Raw genomic sequence first — 25,111 nt, forward strand, 5'->3', positions numbered from 1 at the left:
CTGAGCATAGCATGCCATATGACTTATCTTTTGATGTATTACATTAATGCACATTGCAAAAGAGGAAAAAAAAAAAGATTTATTTTTTGGAGTCGTTATTAAGTTGTCATGTTAAAAAAACTTCGATGGGTACTCAGGTTCCTGTAGACAAATTGCCAATCTCAAGTAAAGGATCCATCTTAGAAATAAAAAAAGAAAAAGGAAAGGAGAATATTTCGATGGAGAGTCATACATCCCTCTTCTGTTAAGTTCTAATCGTTTGTTGTAAATAAATATCTGATTCTTCTTTCTCCATTAGAAATTGCTACTAATTTTTGATAGAAAGATAAAAAATTTAGGGGACCCTTGAACTTATCCAGTGAGTTCTTTTTGGTCCCCATTCAGCTTACAGATATCCTGCAACAAGAAACCACCACCTATTTACAATACTTCATACTAACCATGTCAGGCTGCACCATTCACATGCACCTCTGAGCCAAACTAGTTACGGAGTTGTGCATGCACGAACCAACTCCCAGGCTACTCTGCAGCATGATGCCCATGTTTGGAATTTCTGGAAGGCCGTGCACAGGGATCTGGACGTAGTACATCCTCGCCTGTGAGAGATGTGACACCATAGGCCTACAGCTTAAATGATCTACTCTACTCACAGTTAAATTTCTTACAAGAATTATTCAAAAGGTTTTTTTTTCATATAAAAACTTGGTGAAAGCCAAAACCTCTTTTCTTACATGTAATGTGAATCCCATAGAGTCCAACAATACCAGTACCATTTGCTGTTGTTTTGGGATCCATATACAAATGAAAGGGGCTTTCTGCCATGCACAACACAGGTAGGCCAAAGCACCTTAACACATGTGGGTCCCTATCATGCACAGCTCTTTAGATTAAAATACACACACACACACACACAATTTTCTTGAAAATACCTGTCAGTCGGAGAGCTTTGCACATGCTTGGAGAGCTGAACTTCAAACAGTCAATAACAGCAAGTCTGGATTTGATGGCAAGTATGATGGAGCAATGTTTTAAATCTCAGTGTGATAGGGAATGTCCAAGCCATCATATCCTATTCCTATAAGAAAAGGAGACCAAGATAAGGACAGGACTCCGAAGCCCATCCACATGGAAATAGAAAAAGAAAGAGGAAATAAAGAAAGGAAGGAAAGAAGAAGAGAGGAAAAAAAGATAGGAAGGAGAAGAAAAATAAAGAATGGAAAGAAAGGAGAAGAAAAAGAATGGAAGGAAATGAGGAAGAAAGGATAGATAAAAGAAGAAAAAGCAAAGAAAAAATAAAATAAGAAAAGGAGATGAAAAAAGAAAAGAAGGAAAGAAGGAAGAAGTGAAAGAAAGAAGAAGAAAAAGATAAGCAAAATAAAAGAAAAAAGAAGAAAAGAAAGAAAGGGAAAGAAACAAAGCAAAGAAACAAATAAAGAAATAAAGATATAAAGAAAAGAAGTGAAAGAAAGAGATATGAAGAATATCTAACGCTCGAATCAAGATGGCCATCGAGATAGGACGGACAGCAAGGCATCTCAATCGACGTAGAAAATGGGATACTCCTATCCCATAGAATTTGAAACCTTGTGATCGAGAATTATCATATTGTTTCTTTTAGCTATGTAATTTAAGATGATTTCGTATCTAACCTAAGGAAAATGGTGGCTATAAAAGTACTTGGTTCTTACAACATCACAATTGGAAGCTACACTAATGGCTATGACAAAAGAAAAATAAAGAGAGAATAAAAGGCTGACATCATCGGGAATTGGTTTAAAAGATATAACTCATCAAATCAAAGTTTGTTTCCAAGTTCTCATGAACAAGGTTTTAAATTCCATAGAATGGGGTATCTTAGTTTCTTTATAGAATAGGATATACTCCTGATCAATCATGTCCCAACGACCATCTAGTAAAGTGTGTGATGGGTAAGCTCAATCTCTCTCCCCTTCTTCTTTTCTTTATTTTTTTCCTCTCTTTACTTATTTCTTTTTACTTTTTATTTCCTTTCTTTCTTTTTTCTTTTTCCTTCCCTTCTTTTTTCCTTTTCTTCTTCATTCTTTCCCTTCTTCCTTTTTTTCCTTCCTTTTTCTTCTTCCTTTCCTCCTCCTTTCTTTCTTTCCTTTTTCTTCTTTCTTTCCTTTCTTTCTTCTTTCCTTCCCTTCTTTTCTTTTCCCTTCCTTCTTTTCTTTTTCTTCCTCTTTCCTTCCTTTCATTTTTCCTTTTCTTCTTCTTTCCTTCCTTTATCTCCTCTTTCTTCTTCTTTCCCCACATGAAAAGGTTTCAAAATCCCACTCTATCCCGATTTCATTTTCTCACAAAAATGAGATGAGACAACCAGGACACCCCTATCCAACCAAGATATAAAACATTGCTCATTAACATACCCAACATCAGGCGGTATCAAATCTCTCCTCTTGCCTGCAAAATAAGCTGCATCCAATAAGCACAAAGCACAAAGGAGAAATCACATGGAACTACTACACAAGGCTGATAAGGATCTGAGTAGTAGAAGCTCTAATTCAAGTAAGAGAAAAAATTCTAATAGCAGGTCCATAAACTGAACATGAGAAAAGTGGTAACTTTTGAGTTCTAAATTAAATCATATATACTTTTACTTTTCCCTTTTTTCATACATGAAATATGAAATAATCATGATATTAGACCAGAAGTTTTCCTAAATAAATCCAGGATTTAATCTTTTGCTAAGAAGTCCTGAATATGAAATTATCTTTCCAGGTTTAGGGGATTCCACCAGAGGACCGACCAGATCATATTTCATGAATCAGCAAATCTATTGTTTCCAAGGTTATATTTCATCAGCATCAGAAGTGCCATGTCATTACTCCCTCCCAACATGCTGTGTATATAGTGCTACATATCGAAACAATGGCAATTTTTCAAGACACGGACTAGGTTCTGCTTAACCCTGATTACCACTCCCACAAATTTACTAAGAATTTTTTAAGAAGACAACACAAGAAGGGGCAAATCTAACCAATAAAATCTTCCGGCTCAAGAATCTACCTCCAACCTTCATGCCACTGAAGCATCTTTGAATGCCTTATGAAGGTGAACAAAATCAATATTTTAGAGAAGCAGAAAAATCTAGATTGAAAAGCATGTAGCAAGAAACAAGTTACAAGAAATACACTGTTTGCTCCACTGAAAAACAACCAGTGCAAAAGCAAGAAAAAGCCACTAACCTCTTTTTTTTTTTTTTTTTTGATGAAAGCCACTCACCTCTTTTTCATCCAGAGGAAGTACCACAAGCCTGCTTTCACCATCAAATGGTCCACCATGCTATATTTGAATTCAATAGAGCATAGGATCAAATAAATGTTGCTGACTTGCAAACTGATATTATAAGCAGTGAAATATGATTATAATTCTATTAGGATTCTTTCCTCCTCCAATGTTCATATCCCAGAATCAAAAATCATATTCTCAGGGTGTTTTTTGTGTGTGCGCAGATGCATGTGTTTTTTTCCTTTTGTTTTTTTGGTGGCAGGGGGGGTGGAATGGAGGTGGTGGGTGACTGGGTGGAGTAGCTGGGTGGGTGGGGACTGCACTAAAAAAATACATCCAAAAGGGTGATTTTTGAAATCTTGGGTCTAAGGGATCGACTAGCCTCCCTGATCTCCTGCTCCCTTGTGCCACCCTCTTCTCCTCACTGAACTCCCACCAACCAGCTCTTCATTTGTATCATTTGTTCAATATAACAAATAGCAAATGCCATAAACACAGAAGCATCTACTTCAATTTTGGGATCTATGCCTGTACCATAATAACACTACCATGAGATTGTTGACGCAGATAGATCTAATAAAATCTGCCTCATAGAACCATTATTTTTTACCTCTGCACATAGTTAATTTCAACCAAATCACCTTCATGTGCTTCCAGGCATACCCCTTCAACAATATCTTCAGATGCAAGCGGTAAATCATTCACAAAGACTCTATTACAAATATACTGAAGGTCAGTGCATCAACCTTTGATGCTCATGGGAGAAGGATCAAAATGCTTGATTAATTTATAAGGAATTACTACCTTGAAGTTCTACACCACTGTTTAGCTTTTGATATCTGCATACTTCAAAATTAAAATAAACATACTTCTAAGAAACCTTAACATTTCACAAGCATTTGACTTTACTCGGTTAATAGAGTGTCTAAAGCTAAAAGCTAATATGAAATCTGTATCCAAAAATATGAACTCTCAAAACACCCATCCCTTATCGAATCAGCTAGGATCTTTTGCCTCTTGCAGTCGTGCTGAAAGAATAGGATTAGCATACAATACTGCAGCATCAAGAGCCACAAATTCCGAAAAGAACCTCCTCCTTGATATCTTGCAGAAATCATGAGGGGCAAAACATTTACACAAGTCTTTCACCAAGATCTTTCTTGGGATCCTCTTTGTTCCAAATCTGTTTTTTTGGTAACATAGTCCCAAATCTGTTGAGCGCAAAAGCTTTTGTCAGTTCGGCATACCAGCTCAAACTGCAACTGTATTGCCTTCCATTTCAAATGATGTGATATTGCAACCTATGATCCTTAAGACAATAGTGAGCTAGCAAAAGGAAAACTTGTTTCATTGCAGCCTCTAAATTCTGTGTCATGGTCAAATCACTTTGATCCAATTGTGGACGTCACGACAACAAGGTTTCCCTTCAGTTTCGACACAGTCAAAAAATATCACAACTGCGATCAATTGATTTTAATTTAAAGATTCATGCTGGATCTTCCTTTAGATTCTACTAGCATCAAAAGCAAATGCAAGCTAGCAACATAGAGGAACTGACAAGTAAAACAATGCCAACAGACCGAAATTAGACCAGCATGGAATGCATGTTTCCAGCCCAAGCTTGCCAGGACCGAGCTCCTTGCTAATGCTTGTGGCATAATTAACCAATCCTCTATACTATTCCAAAGATGACACTCAGTTCCTCAGTTTCTTTCAAAAGCCCTGAAATGTTTGTCCTTTCCAAATGGAAGGACATGACCTAAGGGTGTTACCACCACTTCTCTGCCATCACGCTAGTCACAAGAAAAACACCAGCCTCGAAGTAATGTAACAGGATACTCCAGGTTCAACCTAGCCATCCCAAAACTTCGCTAGTTCTTCATGCATATGTACTAGTTTGGCCAGCAACTATCTAGCCAGCTACATCGGCTGGCACAAGCATGTGAGGAAGGCAAATTCATTCCAGGTGAATTTGCTTCCAAATTTCAACTTAGTAATTCTTGGAATGCATCGACATGCGGCAAGGGTATGTATAATGGAACTTCGTAGTCTTAATTGACTACGAAATTATACATATATATATATATATATATATATATATATATATATATATATATATATATATATATATATATATATATATATATATATAAGGATTTTTCAGAGCACTATTCATGAACTGGAAGAAGGCATTATCTTTATGGTTGTTTTAGAAAAGAAAAATAAAAACAGAATGGACTAAAAAGTTTCGAAACCGCAGTCTTCGTGAGGGAAACTCCCGTTAAAGAAGCATAAGATGAAACCCTTCCAATTATTTCATCATATGGACTGAAACTACATATATATATATATATATATATATATATATATATATATATATATATATATCGTTGCAAATTATAAAGATGCTACAGATTAATACTACTACAGAGAGAAGCCCAAAAGAAAAGGTGAGCAAGGGAGCAGAAAGAAGAAGAACAGGGAATTGTAGGTGATTACGTTGGAGACGGAGAGTTGCGACGACTGATCGGAGTCATGGTTCGCAGGGTCGAAGTCTCCATTCCAGCGGCGGGGAGAGAGGGAAGAGGGTCGGAGGACGAGGCAAGGAGCCAAAGTCAAGGCTACAAAAAGAGATGCGGAAAGATAAAGCGTATTAAAAGACTCCATTTCGGGTGTACGTGGGCATCTTGTTTTGCCACCAAGCAGCCCACAATTTTCCGTTCATGATTTGTCCAAACATGATTTTTACACTGTTTCGAGGTCTATACTTTTTTTTTTATTCCATCACCTGAGTACATCACATCTTAGGCACTATAGTTGTTTCCTCATGTTTTGGATAAATTTAACTCCTCAGGTTTCCAGATAAATTTGGTATCATTGAAGCTCGTAGTTGAGGAAGATACCAGCATCCCGTTTTGCCCCGTTAAGCGTAATTCACATTGCTGCAGGGCCTGAATGCAGGACGGCACATAAGTCGTTTTTTACATCAAACCTTATATTGAGTGGACACTAAAACGTACTAATTCTAAACAAATCCAATGAACGAGAAACTTTATATTATAATGGGCTTCTGATGACGGCCTAGATACACGTCGTGGCAGTATCGGCAAGCATGGCTACAAGGCATTTGGTCATAATCAATACCCAATGACACCATTGCTCAGCGGTCCATGGCTTGCGCACTAAGAATACAATAAATAAAAGCTGTTGTAATGCCAGATGTAATTGCTCCGTACAAGAAGCATCCAACTTCGCATGGTCTATTGAGATAGAAAGCAATATATTCAGTAATTTTAGTAATGGCAGGGCGACGGGATGACATAGTAACTTTTGTTTATGTAATTAAGCCATGTGAATACCACTGTTTCAGTTATGTGTATAAAGGCCTTGTCAATACCAATGTTTCAGCAACTTCCTAATATCAGCGCATTGTGGTTGAACAAAGAAACTGGATGCCAGCATTGATCTTCGAAACCAACAACACCATCATATAACATTCTCCTGAGTAATTTGCAACGAACACGGTATTAAAATCCAGTAATTCTATGCAAACCATTGTAATGAACTCCAAATAAGAGCTGGGCCAAATCAAGAGCTCATGTATCGTTGACTTGAGAGTGAAACACGAAGCTTGGGAATGTAGTTGTGATGTCCCTGTTCATGAGGTGCATGACACTCAGCATGATAGAAAAAGCCATATGAATGGATACTCAATCAAGATTATATGCATGTAATGATAAAGTCTAAATGTTGCATGAGTAGCTAACAAATTTCCTCTAGAAGCTGAAATGATCGTTGTCTAAGGTAGCATCTAATTCCTGTCAATAAAGAACATAAAGTTTGAACCATCCCATGGCAGGCTTTCATTGCATTGCACGATGCAAAGAGCAAAAAGCATGTGGATGCTAAGCTGTCATGCTAGTAAAGTCAGTGGAGGATGGCACACAATGACCCTGAATCGCACCTACCCTCAGTGGGCAGGTTGGGGAAGTAAACCCCTTCCTTTTCCTTTTCAAAGTGTTCAAAGAGCACAAAGTGAGGAAAAGGGCCCCCGGAGTCCTGCATACACTGGCTGGGCTCCAAGGCGTTCCCATTATATCACAGTAGAGATGTGTGATAGTATTAATTCTTTTGCTATAGATGTTTCTAAGCTAAAAGATTGGCATATCATAGGAAAGCCAATCTTCATATTTATACATGTAAAAAAGACCCAAAAAGACATCATGACAAATAAACAATAAAACATGTACTGAATAGCAAAAACAAAAAGGGAGATTAGGAAATCAAACAATGCATTCTCTGAAACTATTAAAAAAGGGATCTTACTTGAGGTATTGGAGGGTCATATTCTTCAACAGAGAGGAATGCCGCAAGACAAGACTGCGCCACTCTTCCTTGTCAATCTTCCCATCATGCTTGGTATCAGCTTCCTCAAATGTCTGTGACAGATGGAAACAACGATTGCATAAAAATAGATAGATGGTAATCTTTAGACAATATCCATCAGGAAACCACTGTATGCACTTGTTAAGTTGTAGCCATCCAGGCATCCAGCGGTAACATATATAGACTATCAAAGGCTATAGAGAACACAACAAGTGTAACATAATCTAGCATCATGGGGCATTAAGAGACTGTTCAGTTACTACACGGGCAGCAGAAGTACCATATTTTTGCTGGCTTACATGTTTTTTGACTCGATAGATATGGCCTATACAGAGGACACCTCAGCCCACTTACACACACCTTCACCTCGAGATCCTTCAGCAATAGCTCAACTCTTCCAAATTTGAAGTATCACCTTGTAAAATGAACGCCAGAAAAGCTTAACCTTGCCCAGAAATTTTCACTAATGTGAAGCTAGAGCGGATAAAAATTGTTCACATGTTAACAAGCTTTCCCAGCCTAGTCCCACATATCAAGGGATAGTAACATGCATTAAAGTTCATGAGAACAAGATCAGATATTCCAAATGCCTAAAAGGAAAGAGGCTTGGATAATGGCATGCTTCAGATCACAGTCCAACCAGACAATCCAAAAGCATTTGGTCATCAAGGAGTAGAACATTGAAGATCATGTAGTAGCTAGAGTCTCCTCAAGGACATTCATGTACAATGAAAGTCACATCCCCTAAAAGCTTGAAAGTTATCATCTAACCCAAGTAACAATATTGAGCCAACATGAGCTCATCCATTTTTGTGAGTTCTAGACAACCGGCTTCCACAGCAACAATACTTTAAAAAACCACGAAAGCAAGAGAATAATGCAGCTCATTCAGCATAAAATAGGCTTAGCTTGACTCATTTTAATCATCTTTCACTATTGAATGAACCGAGAAAAAGCATATAGAAGAGATTGGGTAATTAAAGCTGAATGTCTTTTTTTTTAAAAAAAAAAAGAAAATCGGTGTTTGATGGATTGACTGCAATGTACCATATAAACAAAAAATCATGAAAAAGATCCAGAAGGCACACATATGAAACTAAAGAAACAAATTAATAGCTCATCTAAAAAGCATCATTCAATACTATTATAGGTTAAATCAGCACCTTATCAATGATACTTTCTATGACATCATCTGATATATTCATGCCAGACTCAGCAAGTGTAGCCACTACCATCTGCTTTACCTGGAAGAGTAGAAAGAGTAAGTTTTTCGAGAAGCAGATGGAAGATATCTGACTGACTGCCACAACAGACATTGTAAAATATCTAATATGATGATAAAATATTACCAAATTTATTTTGATAGTAACATAATGATTCTGAAAGCATGAATAGAATAGAAAATATTCACATGCGCTCTGATTCAAAGGTAATAAGCACATTATTGTTTACAAAGTCTATTGCCAGTTATAATTAGCTATCATCTCCCAGGTGCAAATGGGTCAGTCAGCTCATCAAGCCAAAGAGGCCAGACTTGATTAATGGATTGGGTTGGCACTCGGCTCAAAAGTTATAACCCATTTGGTGAGGTTGGGTCCAAAGCATCAAACTGAACCTGCTTTTACGCATTAGGTCATCTAGTCTAAGGCGAGGACTCTTCCTTCTCATGGCATTATGAATGACCGATGAAGGTGGCTTCAGCAATCTCTCAAATGGTATAAAAATAAGTCGACATATGAAATTATGAACATCTTTCCCTATTCAATTTAGTTACAGCCTATTAATGAGTCTTTCTCTCTCTCTCATATACATGCTTGCTAACTTTTGGGAGGCATGATAATGTCAGATCAGACTTTGGTCGAGACCGCAAGTTTGTAGCACCGGGCTTGCTTCGAATCTTAATTGGGTAAGATCCAATTCCATGTTGGATTTTTTTCCTGCTCAAGTCAGGTCAAGTACCCGACCTTGCCATTTTTTGTATACCTGATTTCAGATCAAATTTTGTAAAAATAGGCAACAAGAACTTAAGTATAATTTCCTTGACAATAAAAAAGGCAAAAGGTTGCTTTCATAATTTTTTTTGGCAAATTTAACAGCATATAGCAAGAAACAATAATTATTTAAAAGCATAATACTAAGAATTCATTTTCATAATACTCATAAATGATGAGACAAAAGACCGTCGTGCATGTGTATATTGCTCACACAAATTTTCATCCAGATAGCAAATGCCAAAAGGAATGTAACAAACAAATTCCTTTCAAGGAGTGACACTAAAGGCAGTGGTTGTATGATAGATAGCAAACCAGGAGGGAGATATTTTTAACTCCACATAACCATTCCTTAGTCACTTATCTCTGAGTTAATAATATCCTCTGTTTGGTTGAAGTTTGAGGGAGATGTGTCAAGTTGTGGAAGAAAGTGAAAGCTTAGGAGGAAGAAGAGAGAATCTGTGGGTTACACTTATTTCACATTGTCTTTGGGTTGGGGCGAGGGAGGGTGTTGAAATAACTTTAGCCCAGTTAAACACCCTTTTGGTGCATTGACTGGCTACTTTTTAACACCTTATTTTCTTTTGCTGTGTTTGGCTGGTTAAGTGGACAAGTATCCACTAACCACCACTTAAATAGCATCCAAACACTGCCTAATAGACTGCAAAAACCATATATTGCATACAAACTATAACATGAGCACACATCTGCACCCACATGCATCCATGCAAATGCATGCACACAAACACAAACCAATAAAATAAAGCAGCAATCGAAGGGTCAGTAGGACATCCTGTAAAAACACTTATCTCAAGTCTGGAATTATGTTCAATTTCCAGAAGAATATCCTTAGAATATCAGGCTAACCTTTAGCATAGGCCCATTTACCAAGTCATAAACCATGCATGTCACTCCACAAATAGCACCGAATTATTATAGAGATACCAATGGAGCAAGGCAATCTTTGCCAATGTAGCCATACTTTACTAAAAGCTTTTTGATTGATCAGAAACTGTAAATACCTCTTGCCTTTCAATAAAACCTTGCTGCTTGAGATCATACAGCTTGAAAGAAACTGCAAGTTGATAACATCTGTGAGTTTATGATACAGGATGTTTAAATCAACAACAATAAGAATCAAGACAAAATTTAAAGGACAAGAATTTCATACTGGAGATAACACAAAGCATGTTAGTCTTAGAGGATGAACATGAGGTATTTAACAGAATAGCCTATATATGTCCACTTGCCATTCTCTGTCAATTCATAACTTCATCTTTCAAGATAAACCTAAAAACAATTGGATAAATTCAACACAAGAACATTTCTTCAAAAAATTAGCAGATTTCCTGGGGCGCAAGGGGATATGTGTCTTATCAAGCTGTGAATCAAGGGATGATTTCTAAGGAGATGCTTATAATTAAAGATGTTCTTTTGCTGCTGCATTATGCAGCATGCACTTACACAACAACACATGTATGCACAAGCATGTGCATGCACACAACCAAATGGTTAGCTCAGCTCCAATCAAGAACCCCTGGGGATTCCAAGAATTGTTTGCATATCTTCATTCCAACCTTCAAGCATCCTTTCTAGGTTCATCGAGATTGAATCAATCGAATGCACTTCTAAGATTTGTTCGACTTTTTGAAGACCTAGTGTTATGTCACCACATCTCAATTTTTCACATATAAATGTAACTAATGTATCTCCTTCACAAAGGATTTTCCCATAATGGCTATGAACAGTTGCTTCTAGAGTGGCCAAATAGGGTTTAGCTGATCTTATAACTAAGAAGTCAGCATGAACAAAAAATTTGACCAGATTTTTTTAGATGTGCTTTGTATTTGAGTAGACATGCATTTTTACAAATAAATTGTCCAAGGTTTGTTTTAGATGCCTTTTCACAATATCTGTGGTGAAGAAAGCACCAATGAGATGGAACAGATTCCAAATTATGTTACCACCTAAGTGCATAAACCAATGGATATACTTGAAGAATAAATCATTATATTTGCTTTTCTAATAAAACTTCCTTTAAAATCATTAGCAGGTAAGCATATCAGCATATTTTAAACCTCCTACTAGATAGGCAATATCGAGCAATAAACTAAGATTCTGTGGTTCTTGATGCCCCACAAGTGGGATTCATGAGTTTCACTCAACCGCCACATAATCATTGAAGTTATTGTGGATGCAAGTTAAACATACCAATAAAGCAATATAATAGCTTCTCTGGCACTGATTGCCAGAAAACTGAAAACCTGTAAGCTTCCAAGGAAATTGCTTGTATGATTAATCAAGGCCCTTAGATAATCCTAAAGCCCATAAAGGCTATGTACTGAATCAGCTTTCTATCAAGTCGAGGTCCAATGGGCTCGACTTTCCTTTCTCATTCTCACAAGGTTGTTTGCTGATGCTTTTCCTAGCCACTTTATTACATAAAAATCAGCTTCTGTTAGTCTTAGACAGCATCTTTGTTTTGCTTTGTGATTATTTCATTGTATAACGTTGGCTATATAGAATTGAAGCTTACACTCTTTTTTGCTGTTTTCTCAAATACTCAATTATTCTAATGACTTCAAAAGTGGCATTTAATAAGAACTGGTATCCCACTAATCCGTCTCCCCCTCCCAACCAACCACACCAACTTTTTGCAGGCATCAAGAAGATTGTCAGTGAAAACAAGATGCACACAGATTTGAATCAGTATCCAATCTTCGAAGCTACTCGAATCTTTGAATTTGATAAAAAATGTTTGTCGATTCCATGTTGTCAAAAACATTGCTTCTTTAGAAGTGAAACTTCCCACATTATGATGAACTGTAATGATGTCATCATTGTATAGGTTCGGATTGTTATTAGATAGGTTGCCTTTGATCTTTACCAGCTCTGTGTTTTTTTATTCCTGATAATTACATTTATTATCCTTGGAAGCATGGTGCAAAGTTTCTTTCCAGTTTTTACTTCATACCATATTGAAAGGTGAAGCATTCCATGACATTGGTTGGATCTTGAAAAAAGCTTTCAAGTATGAAGAATGTAAGTATCAAAAGTTGGTCAGAAGATACTAGAATATAACTAACTTCACCTTGAATCCTTCACAATATACTCCTTTCTTCACACTTACAACTACCGCAATTTTCTTCTTCCCCACACATAATGGTTAGTGTACGTTTGAAATTATGTAACATAACATCATGTAACAGCATTCAGAAAGCTAAGAGGACTCGGGAATTATATTAGGAAAAAAAAAATGCTCTATCCAGCAAATAAGGACGGAATGTAAGAAGAATCCATTAGGCCAATCACATATCCACAGGATTATGGTAATGGAGAAAGTTTCTGGAGAAACTAAGATTGACTATGATACTTGATTCTCTAATGTGCAGAAGCAACCAATGTATGCTAACCTTAGAAACAGGTTCATTATAAGAAATATGCCAAGAGAAAAATATTTCATGTTCTTAGCAAGGGCGGCCAAGTGCACGAGGCTCCTGCCACTGCAGGTTTTAGGGAGGGTGAGATGTGTGTACCTTTACCTCACATGCAGTGAGGCTATTTCCATTTTTCAAAACCGTGACACCTGGGTAAAAATAGATCAACCTTACTGTTGCGCCAAGACTCACCCTCATTTCATTGTCTTAGCAATTAAAAAATAAATGGACAAGAGAACGCCTTAACTTAGCAAAGGGTGCAACCAACTGAACAGAACAGAAACCAAAAAAGGATTTTTCTGAGCCAATCACATATTGAAGGGATAAGGTTCTTGGGTTATAGCTAAGATATGGTTTGTCAAGCAAGCATTTCAGACCATCACATTTCATGCATGCTTGTGCAGCAACAATTTGTTGATAAAGTTCAGGTAAATGCCAGTGCAGCATGCATGCAGCAGCAATATGTTGACTCGCTAATTAATATTATAAAAATAAAAGAGCTAAGATCAAAAATTTAAGCTTTTAATAGAGCACTGCAGCATAAGGATCACAAATACAGGAACAGTCACAGCATACTATCCTTCTAAGCATGAATCAGCACATCATACTATGGCAAGATGTTAGAGAATAAACTTCATCGAATTTCTTCAGTCAAAAGGAATGCAAAAAAAAAAAAAATCAAGGCAATAAGTTCTAAAAGCTAGGTAAAGGGCATGAAGATTGTGTTTGAACCAGGAGATATCAAGAAAAACTGAAAAGGTTTGGTTAGTGAGGATCTTAGATTGTGTTTTGCAGACAATATCAACATCAGAGCAAATGTATCAAAATATGCCCGACACTGTTGAGTGTTACCATATGATGTGCAACATGCTTCAGTGTAATATAACAAAACATTCCAGACCTGATCTTGAATTGAGTTGAAAAAGATTGTGCAAAAATTATTTAAGATATGCATCCCAGAAAGTTATGATCACATAATGTGGAAGCACAGAATGGCATGCAAACCATGCAAGCCTGTAAATTTGAAGCGTGTATGTCAGTTGTAGTAACCTATCCTATAAGCCTCAAGGTATTGTTTACATCCCATTAGACAATAATAATTGCAGGTTTCAATTAAGGTTTTCTAATTGTTTTACATCATCCAAAACATTTTAGATGCTCATTTTTCATTAAAAAAAATAAAGAATTTGCCTTTTCTTTAACCATAAAACAGATAAACCTATTGCCAAATAAAAATGGCATATGATCAAATAGAAAAGTCTAGAACATACATTCAATTTTATCATCCATTGAAGCATTTGGATGGAAGACCGAGAGAGCATGTGCAAACTCTTCAAATCCTAGAATTCCAGTGTGTTTTGTGTCAAACAAGTCAAATACCTGCAAGGTTTGAAGCATGTGACCTTTATGAGCAGATTTACAATCCAAGCAGCAGATCACTTGATTTTTTATAATTGTCTGATTCTACGAGTTGATTAAGGAGGCTCAAAGTACAGAAAGGTTTTGTTTAGAGGAAAATCTCATTATGGAACACACTCCCATCAGAAGGGCGAATCATCTGATTTTTTTCTAGTTTTCTGATCTGAGCATTAACAAAAGAGGCTAACTATACAAATTCAGTGAGTTTAGAGGAAAAGCACGTAGTCAAGAACACAAGCTAAATAGAAGTTGTGTGCTAGTTATAACCATCATAACTTAGTAGGCTAATCACAATATTTCTTGAACTTCTGTAATTTTTAATACAGAAAATCCTAAAGTAAAATTAATTTATGAATTCCATCTTCATGAACCTGCCAAAACTTCAGAAAATGAGCATGCAGGTGTCCCGTTAATGGAGAAAGAAGACTAGGTGTAATGGGTAAAAGAAGACCAGGTGCCAGCAATGCATGTAAACCCACTTTTGTAGTTAATTATCAAAGTTCTTCATCTATTTACTACATATGAAATGTTAAGGAAAAAATTCATTCAGCATGTTTGTTCGTTTTCTAGAGCAATCATAGCCATTACGTAACAAGGATGAAAAGCAATAACTTTATCATCTCCAAAGCAGAACCAACAATTAAACATCTGGATGCCTGTGCTTAAGCAGGTCTCTAGACACCCTACTTAGGGTCCAACAAGCAGGTGGCCACCATGAGTGGCTAAACCTCCTGGCAATAGCCAAGCTGCCCCACCTAGGCATAGGCAGGTCAGGTTGACGTCCATGCTCTGTGGCAAGCCAAGGGCATTAGGTTGGACAAGCATGTGGATTATAACATCACCTCTCTCTCTCTCTCTCTCTCTCTCTCTCTCTATCTATCTATCTATCTATCTATCTATCTATCTATCTCTATCTCTATCTCTATCTCTCATTCATATTGGTGTATATAACACCCTATCTCAACTTACAGCTTAGATTTTTCTAGTTCTGAGTTAATTGTTTATTCCTAACTCCTTTTTTTTTTTGTTTAATTTGGTAGACCTGATTGCTGCATTAAATTTGATTTTTAACATTCATTGTATATATAGTCAAAATTTCTCATTATGCTAGTTAACATGTAATATTATAGACAGCTTAGTCCTGCAAGTAAATATATAAGTCTTTTTGTTAATTTGCTTTTCTTATCCTTTTGTCTGTTCTATTTCTAATCTTTTCTTATCCTTTTCTTATCCTTTTGTCTGATTGCTGCATTAAATTTGATTTTTAACATTCATTGTATATATAGTCAAAATTTCTCATTATGCTAGTTAACATGTAATATTATAGACAGCTTAGTCCTGCAAGTAAATATATAAGTCTTTTTGTTAATTTGCTTTTCTTATCCTTTTGTCTGTTCTATTTCTAATCTTTTAGTTTCAATATCTGAATTTTAATTGTTTTTCTTTATTTTCATGTAAGCCTTACTGTTTGTACAATCTCTAGCCTTCTGCTAAAGTGCTATGCAGACTCATGGCCACCACATCCCCTAGATGATAGATACCCTGTAGAAACTAACCAAAGCCATCTGCACAAGGAAGCTACCTTATGACACTACAAAGAGAACACCATGCATGAACAGATGCCAGAGAGACATATGATGCTATTGCCATATGCCAGAGTCCGCAACCTATAATTTAGATGTGTAATTGATGAAGTTTAATTTACAGAGAAATCTCTAAATGTTCTGGTCAATGAATATTAACTATATGCTTAATATTCTCTTGACAGTATCTTTCCTTTCTTTTTTTTTCTTCTTTTAGGGGGAGAGAGAGAGGAAATAGGCCTGAGCCCAAATATTTGCTTGACAGTACCATATAAAGGATAAAAAGACAGCCATGCTAACGTAGTTTTATCCCAATGGTCTATAAGTTTGGACAAAAACATATTAGTCATCTTGAGACTTTCACAGATAAAAGAATAACTAAACTTTAGTACACTTCTTTATAGGAATGAACACATATAATGGTTTCAGAGAACGTTAATTTCCATAAGAGAGATACCCGATCAGCAAATAAGCTCTCCTTGTTAGTCTTGAATAAAGCCAATTGGAATTCCTCCTGCAGGATGATAAGTAAAACAACAATTCAACTAAGAAACCAAACAAAAAATATACATATCTCAATGTGGCCTCAACTTTACAAGGTCCCAAATTTCAATCACTGGCATGGCCAAAGATTAGGAGACCATGCAGAACAATGTGCAAAAATATTTCGAATAATTTAATACTATATAATCACATAACATAACTTAGGCCATTAGCGGAGGAATTGTAAGCTTCAACTCCAGATAACATTAAGTGTTAAATCTTTGAAGTTTGAACTTTTTGATCTGTGTATCAAATGAAGTGTCTTACCTTGTTGATCAGCCCATCATCAATCACAGCACTACTGATCTTTTTAAAGAGCTCATACAATGCTTCTATTTCACTTGCACTAACTGTAAACAAAGTAAGCATAGTTAATTTCATCTAGAATTGCTTGACAAAAAATTGTATGTAAAAAAAAAAAAAAAAAAAGATATTCAGAAAAGACAGTTGAAGAAGGATCAAAGATCAAATTTTCCACTGGAAAAGCATTATTCACATTCAGTAAAAACAATTGCAGGATAAGCAAGCATACATCCTCCCCTGTAGTAAATGCCATGAGCAAATTTGAAGGTAATGTTGACATACACTCAGTTTCCCTGGCTAAACGTTCAGGATCCTCAAGGCCTTTTGACGGCTTGTACAAGTCGACATCACAGCACCTTAAAAGAAAAGCGAATAAATGCTTGAACGCCTCTAGGCACTGCAACATGATATTCCTCGCTTATCAACAAACTCCATACCTGCATTTGGAAAAATAAGTCAAAACTTCCAAACAAATTGGAATTCTGAACTACAGCCTTGTTGGGACAACCTTTGAATCATTTTGTGTTCTTCTGATCCAAGCCCAGATGCAAAGGAACGTAGAAACTAAAGAGCAGCCCAGAACTCTAACTGAAACAAAAAAAAAAAAAAAGGTCAATAATTGGCTGAGCTAATTGAAAAAATCAACAACCAGATGCCCCATAAAATTGCATAACATGTAACATATACACCATCCAGAATGCATGGAAAATTTAATATCAAACTAATTACTGTTAAGTTTTGGAGAAATATCAACTTGGTCATGTCAACCATCTCTAATGTATATTGATGCAAAGAAATTTAGACACAGATAACTGTACAATATACCTAAAGGGAAGTTGTGATCATAATTCTAGTGAATAACAGCAGAACTCATTTTTTCTGACAAGTTAAGTTTAAACAATGGATCTTCCTCTCAGAATTCAGACACTGCATCTACTAATATTATACATAAACTACACGTACCCAGTGCACTTTCCAGGTCAAGACTCCTTTGTCATAAATTATTCATTCAAAAAAACATTCTCACGATCGACCATCCATAAATCTACCCGTTGGATAGCCTCCTCAATTTCCTCCACAAGATTGTTAAAAATTATTTACAACCTCATTCTTTACAAGTTCATCGATCTATAAGCTCTAGAGATCGAATAAAATATGGGGATTGTACGCCAATATTCAATCAAACCCTAGATGACACTAAGAGAATAAACGTCGTGAACTGACGACATTTCCCCAACAAACAAAAATCAAGAATGTCATAAGACAGCCGCCCAAAATTTCATCTTTCGATCGAAATCGATCGAGAAACTTAAGGACAATCCGCAAGCATTCAAATCCAATATAAATCTACTACTACACTCGACTCCAATCTCCCCACTGGGAAAGAGGAACCACTGTTCAATCGGACAAATCAGGGCACGAGAAAATCCAAGAGGGAGGGAGGGAGGGAGAGATTACGTTTTAGAAGGAAGGATCCTTGGGAGAAAGGGGAAGCCAACATTCTCCATCAACAAGGTGATAAATAATCGTATTGGTTGGGGAACTAATTTTGGAACATTAATTGCTGCGCGACGACTGGGATACGTAGGAGTTGAGGTGAAGCGCCAGCGGAGGATATCATTACTTCAAATTTTAAAGTTTTAAAGCGAAACCGGAGCTCTCTCTACGGTGGGCAGGATGATATTGATTGGATTGGTTTTATGCTGCATACCAATCTATTTATTGTCCAACACTATCTTATCGACGTCCTATCTAAGCTGGAGCAACAATTTCATTAGTTTCTCTGGAGATCTCACCAGGATGGCAGGGGCGTGCATCTCCAAGCTTGGGAGATACTCTGACAGCTAGTTGGCGAGGGAGTTTTTGGCATTCAGTCCTTGATGATGAGACGAGAGACATCTTTGGTGAGATATGCGGCTTGGTGTGTCCGGAAAGCCTTTGAAAAATGCTGATGGCAGCTAAATATGGCCCATAGACTTTTAGTGCTGATATTCAGATGAGCATGATCAGTTTCTTTATGTAGAAAAAGATCTACTCCCATATCTTTATCGTGCAAACTCATATCAGATGGATACTAGGTGATAGCTGCATGGTCAGCTTTTATCATGACTCCTAATTGGCCGACCTTCTTCTGAGTAGGTAGCCGATCTTCCTCAGTGGTGAGGTGGGGGAATCCATGAGGATTTGTGACATGTTTCAGCCTGGGGGTGGGAGCTAGAACCTTGAGGCAGTGGTTCAGATTTTTGGGGCTGGCTCGGTGGATAGAGTGCTCGTGATCGCTGTCTCCTTCCATCATAGTCCAAATGTATGTGTGGAGATCTACGTGTAGACCAAGGATTGTAACAAGAGACATATACGAGATGTTTCGGAGGAAGTCTATCCGACGTATTGACGGTGCTTGGATTTGGAGGATAGCTGTTCATCTGAGAGTTCGCTTGTTTATTTAGAAAGTGGTCTGGGGACGTCTCTCTTGGAGAGCGGTCTTGCGAGCCAGGGATCTTGCTTTCCCTTCCACCTGTCCTTATTGTGACATGGAGGAGACTATGGAACATGTGCTGTTCTAGTGCTAGCGAGCTATCTAGATTTGGCAGTGGACAAATCAACTTGTAACTACTGTTTTGACTACGACCCTATGCCAGTCCTTTGTGGAGTTTCTCCGACAGAGCTCGACTTCATACTCAGCTACACTTGATGGGATCCATGTGGTCTATCTTGCATATTACATTTGGTTATTCAGAAATAGTGTGGTGTTTGAGTCGAGACGATCTTCAACAACTGTAGTGGTGGAGAGGGCTATGGCCCTGGCAATGGAGTTTACTCACTCGTCGCTGCTTGATTTGGTTTTGAGAATGACGGACTACTAGGACTCTCGCTGGGCTCGTCGAGCGATCCACCAAGTATTCATCTCTTAGGAGCCCCCATCTCTGATTTTTCTCAAGATCAATTTTGATGGCAGTATGTCTGGCTCGAGAGGAGGTGCTGGATTCGTGATTCATGGCCCGAACTCGAAATCATTGGCGGCATATGGGAGTTGTCCGGTAGATACTACAGTCTCAGGGGCAAAGTTACGGGCAGCATGGGTTGGCAATGCCTATTCGAGGTTAGTGCTTATGATGGAACAACTTATCATTGAGGATAACTCGATTATCGTGATAAGATGGATTTAGAAGCAAGATATAAAGAATGTTGCTCACCTACTTATGAGGGACATTACGATACTGCTAAAGGGAGTTGCTGTCATATATGCCAGACATATCTATAAGGAGGCCAACACCACCACAGATTGGGTTGTCTCTTTTGTGGCAGAGCACTCGGGAGATGTGATTTGGACTGACCTGTCCACTATGCCAAATGATTTCCATGATGTTTTATTTTTTAATATTTTTGGTTGTATTCATACCAAAATAGCATGAATATACCGTCGTATAAAAAAAATAAAAAAATATTTAATAAATATTAAATAGTATTTAAAAATATATTTATATCATATTTATATATGATATATCTTTGAAAAATTCATCATGTATATACTTGATATATTTGTCACGTGTATGGCAAAGAATATTTAAGTATATAATTCGGAAGGACAGATAGTATTTAATAAATATTAAATAGTATTTACAAATATATTTATGCTATATTTATACATTATGTATCTTTAGAACGTTTATATATGGTATATGCATGCAATAGATGTGAGGGTTAATTTATAATGGGATAAATATAAAAGAGATCTTGTCCCTTATTTACTCTAGGATTCTGAGAGGAAAAATGTCCAAAATTAAATGAAATTTTTGGGGATTTAAAACTCTAGAAAAAGATAGATATCAACTTTGATTAGGACTCTTAAAATATGAAAAAAAATTTGGGATGCCCAGTATGCATACACATTGTAAGATACATATGGAAGAAAAAAATCCAAGATCTAATAGAATTGTTAGGGATGTAAAACTCTAAAATATATATATATATATATATAAGGTCTGCTAAAATTTGAAGGCACAGAGCCTCCATTCACCATATGTACACATGGTATATTTGCCATATATACATGAAAATAACAAATAGTATTTATGTATATGCTTTGAAAGGGCTAGTAGTATTTAATAAATATTAAATATTATTTAAAAATATATTTATGTCATATTTATATATTATATATCTTAGGAATACATGATATATTTGCCACATATATATGAAAATGGTAAACAATATTTAAATATATGCTTTAAAATGGTAAATAGTATTTAATAAATATTAAATGATATATAGAAATATATTTATAATGTATTTATATATGGTATATCTTTAAAATATTTATACATGATATCACATACATTGTGCAGGCTTTATGCTAGTATCTCTATATTAAACTAGGAATTTTATTTTGGCAGACTCTCCTTTTACTATCTGTATAGACTATATTTTTGTCACTTATATAAGTAACTATTTTCAAAAAAAATAAATTCTTCTTATCATGATAGGTTTTTATAAAATTATTATGGATATTTTTCTATTGATTTCGCCTGATGCATTACAGTCCTTTATTTATTAATTCTATATAAGGGAATATAGAATAGGAAGGGAAGTAATGCCAGCTAAAATACTATTCAATTTATGTCAAAGCAGCAAATATCACAGATGTTTTTGCTATAATCATATGCTGCATCATTAGAACTTCCTAAGAAGAAAATTAGGTAAAATCTCTCCAATTAGAATTGAAAAATATCGACATTGTAGTATAAAAGATTTTAAGCTTATCAAATTTAGTAGGGCTATTGATAAACATATTATGATATTTATAATAGTAACAAAGATTAATGCGCTAATATCATGATGAACATCATTTTACACTATCAGTTTCATTTTTATATTCATTAAATATCAATAATGAAAGTTTTTAAAGTTTGGACTAATTTTATATGAAAATTGTGCATGAGCCGTGACTAACCAAATACATTGGTCGACATAGATATATATTTTTTAAAAAAAAATAAATAGAAAGAAAAATAAAAACACACAGATAAAAATCTAAATGAGTCTAATATAAGCTAGTTGAGTTTGAATATCTCTCTAACTTTCTAATAATAATATATAAAAATATAATTTTTTTAAATAAATAATAATTAAAAATAATACTCGTTTTTCACGACAAAATGAAGAAGATCCAGAGGAGAAACAAGGTTGGAGAACCTTAAATTTAAGAAAAAAGAATAGCAAGCGTATAATGCACACTACGCATAGAATATTTTTTTTTATTATTTTAATTATTTTTTAAATATATATAATATAATAGAATATGCAAATAAAATATTTTTTCAGAAAAAATTTCATCTGATGCTTTGCATAAGTTTATATGCTAGTCAGTTACATTAACTGAGTCCCTGGACAAGTACCATGACGTCTTATGGCTATTTAGGATGTACGTTAGTACGTAGATGGGGTTTGATTCGGTATAAAAATTTTATAGCCAATTTTGGATCACGACAAATTTGAATGGTGTTTATATCTAATAATTTTTTTTTTGTGCATTATGAGTGATGTAAAATTGTACACATCATTCACGATAATTTATAGAAATACGATGCACGAAAAAAAAAATTATTTTACCGATTCAATGTGGGAGTCAATCATTATGAGTGACGCACGTGATCCTATGTAACTCACGGTACGTAAAGAATTTTGCCATGTCTAATATCTTTGGTGCTTGACTTCAACAAAATATCCCAGAAAAAGCTGCTTGACGTCATTAGGTTTGTGATGGTACTTGACTTCAACAAAAGTACCTCAGAAAAAGCTGCTTGCATCATTAGGTTTGTGATGCGAGTGTTTTTTTTTTCTGCTTTGTATAATTAGCATATATGTAGATGAGTTGTGCAAATAGCATCTGTGTTTGTGAATTTGCAAGCATGACTACCATATTTGTATCTCTGTGTCTGTATTGCAAGTTTCTTTTGTGGTTTTGTGGCTCGTGATAACTAGTATAAGAATTTTTTAGAAGTTGTTAGAATTTGACGTCTCGAGATTCAGCCCATATTGAGCCCACAGCGAGGTTCGCGGCAAAAAATGGAGTCCAACGAGATCAAGATCACCTGAAACGGAGCTCGAATGGAGGAGATACGAGCTTTTGAAGTCAGCACGAGATTCGAGGCGGCGAAGGACCACCGGCGACCGGCGGCGGGCGGCAGCGGCGCGCGGGATGCGCGACCCACGCGGGCGGGCGGCCTAGCCGGGTGCGCGGCCCAGGCGCGCGCAGGCCCGCGCGCGGGAGCGGGCCGGCCCAGGTGCGGCCTGCTAGCCCTTTGCCCCGATCCACCGTGGACCGGACGGTCCACGGCTGGGCCTGTGGACCGCGTGGGTGTTTTCCAAGCGTTTTTCACGATCCACGGCACTATTCCGTGGATCGGAGCGCGATCGAAGGGCCCAAGTGGCTCCCGGTCTTGATCCGACGGTCTGGGACGTGATTTGGGTTGATTAAGGAGTCCTAATCATGATCTAAGTCGTGATTAAGGTCTATAAAAAGCCCTGTACACAGAGTAAAGGGTGTGGTTGGTTTTCTCGCGCCGTACGAACCCGAGAAGAGAGAGAGGCGGAAGCGCTGAGAGAGAAGGAGCAGGAGGCTCCTGGACAGCGGTCGTCAGGCACTTCAGGGGTTCAGAGGATCTTCCAAGAGAGAGAGAGCTTTTGTGAGGAAAATTTCTAGAGAGAGAATTGGGTGTATAAGGATTGAAGATGAGGTCTCCTTTTGTAAAATTTCTTTTTCATAGTGAAGTTTGCATGCCCCGTGGAGACGAGTTCTTTTGTGGCTGATCCACGTATTTTGATTATTTTTTCTTTTATTTTGTTTCTTCTTTCTTCTTACTGTATCGCGTGGTACTGAAAAGATCTTGGAAGGTAGTATCTTGGTCAGACATCCATCCAACAGAAGTAATCTTAGTTTGATACTCCCTTCGAGTTTTAATTCGAGCAGCAGAATTCTCGTTGCTGAATGGCAGATTTAGGTTGCACTCTTGCATGTTATTCAATGTCCATGCATTGCCAAGAATCCTTGAAGTCATTGCCACGTTCGATTATTCATGATGACATGTTACCTGGACACTTGAAACTTTTCTTTATATCTCCTTTTATCGAGAATTAGATATAACATAAGAAAATTATCCATCACCGGCGGCTTCGCAACTGAGATAGCACTCATTATGTTTGCACTTTATTGATATTTTGTAATACTTCTTTTTATGATCATCCATCTCATAAAAAAATCATCAATTTTTTTTAAAAAAAAACTTTTCCACTATGATACGAAATATTTCATTTTTTTAATGATATTATCAAAACTTTAGTATTTAAAATATCAATATAACACATTCTTACATCTAGGCATGTTTATTTTTACAAATTCTATATAAAATAGATAATTCTTAATTTTTTAATCATATATTTTTTAAAATATTTTAAATAGTAAGTGAGAAAATGTGAAAAATTCTATAGAAATTAGAGACTCATAGGCAGATTCATCTTGCCCATTAAAAGTAAACATAAAGGACTCATTTGGTCCATAAGAAGAATTTTTTTTAGAAGTATGAAAATTATTTCTTATAAATATGATGCTTGAGAATATAGTTTTAGTATATTTGGTTGATCATGAGAAGTGATTTATTTTTGAGTAGTTTATATTTCGTTGAACATCTACTTTCTTAAGAAAATTATATAAAATACCCATTATACCCTTAATAGATATAAGACCATATATTTTTTTTGCTCCCAAACTCTATATAAATATCAATATAGTATTTATATTAATTTAAATATATTTAAATATAATATAAAATTAGATCATAATAATTTACTATATTAATACAATATTAATATATATGTATTGATATAAGATTAATACAATATTGATATTTAAAATAATAAATTTATTAATATAAATATTAATATATTAATATTAGTGTTATATTAATATTAATAAAATATTATATTAATATTAATATTAAAATGATATTAATGTATTGTATATATTATAATATTTATATTAATATAAATTAGTATAGTATTAATATAATATTATATTAATATTTATAAGGATAATATTAAAAGGATATTTTCAAAAAAAAAAGAATCATTGATTTTAATTTCATCGAAAGTATTAAAATCCATCTTCTCTATGAGTTTATACTTCCTATGAAGGACTTGTTTG

At 35.9% G+C, this 25,111-nt stretch overlaps 1 protein-coding gene across 11 annotated transcripts; it reads right to left on the reverse strand.

The window, feature by feature from the left end:
• Positions 1-194: 194 nt before the first annotated feature.
• LOC105060511 (calcineurin B-like protein 3) lies at positions 195-18,896 on the reverse strand. Of its 11 annotated transcripts, none has more exons than XM_073247011.1 (15): positions 18,370-18,631; positions 17,420-17,499; positions 17,194-17,348; positions 16,876-16,958; positions 16,523-16,579; positions 14,335-14,443; positions 10,649-10,701; positions 8,799-8,879; positions 7,576-7,688; positions 6,647-6,903; positions 3,244-3,303; positions 2,999-3,063; positions 930-2,421; positions 732-815; positions 195-596 (listed from the first exon to the last, which is right to left on the reverse strand). In XM_073247011.1, exons 3-10 carry the CDS (start codon positions 17,315-17,317, stop codon positions 6,846-6,848), a joined length of 678 nt encoding a protein of 225 aa, XP_073103112.1. In that variant the 5' UTR covers positions 17,318-17,348; positions 17,420-17,499; positions 18,370-18,631; the 3' UTR covers positions 195-596; positions 732-815; positions 930-2,421; positions 2,999-3,063; positions 3,244-3,303; positions 6,647-6,845. The 11 variants fall into 11 exon arrangements, with proteins under 11 accessions (XP_073103112.1, XP_073103111.1, XP_073103110.1 ...); XM_073247010.1 differs by having other exon boundaries at positions 732-847; XM_073247009.1 differs by having other exon boundaries at positions 732-865.
• Between the last annotated feature and the right edge of the window lie 6,215 nt (positions 18,897-25,111).

This window comes from Elaeis guineensis, chromosome 1 (assembly GCF_000442705.2).
Source record: "Elaeis guineensis isolate ETL-2024a chromosome 1, EG11, whole genome shotgun sequence".
Classification (NCBI taxonomy): Eukaryota; Viridiplantae; Streptophyta; class Magnoliopsida; order Arecales; family Arecaceae; genus Elaeis; species Elaeis guineensis.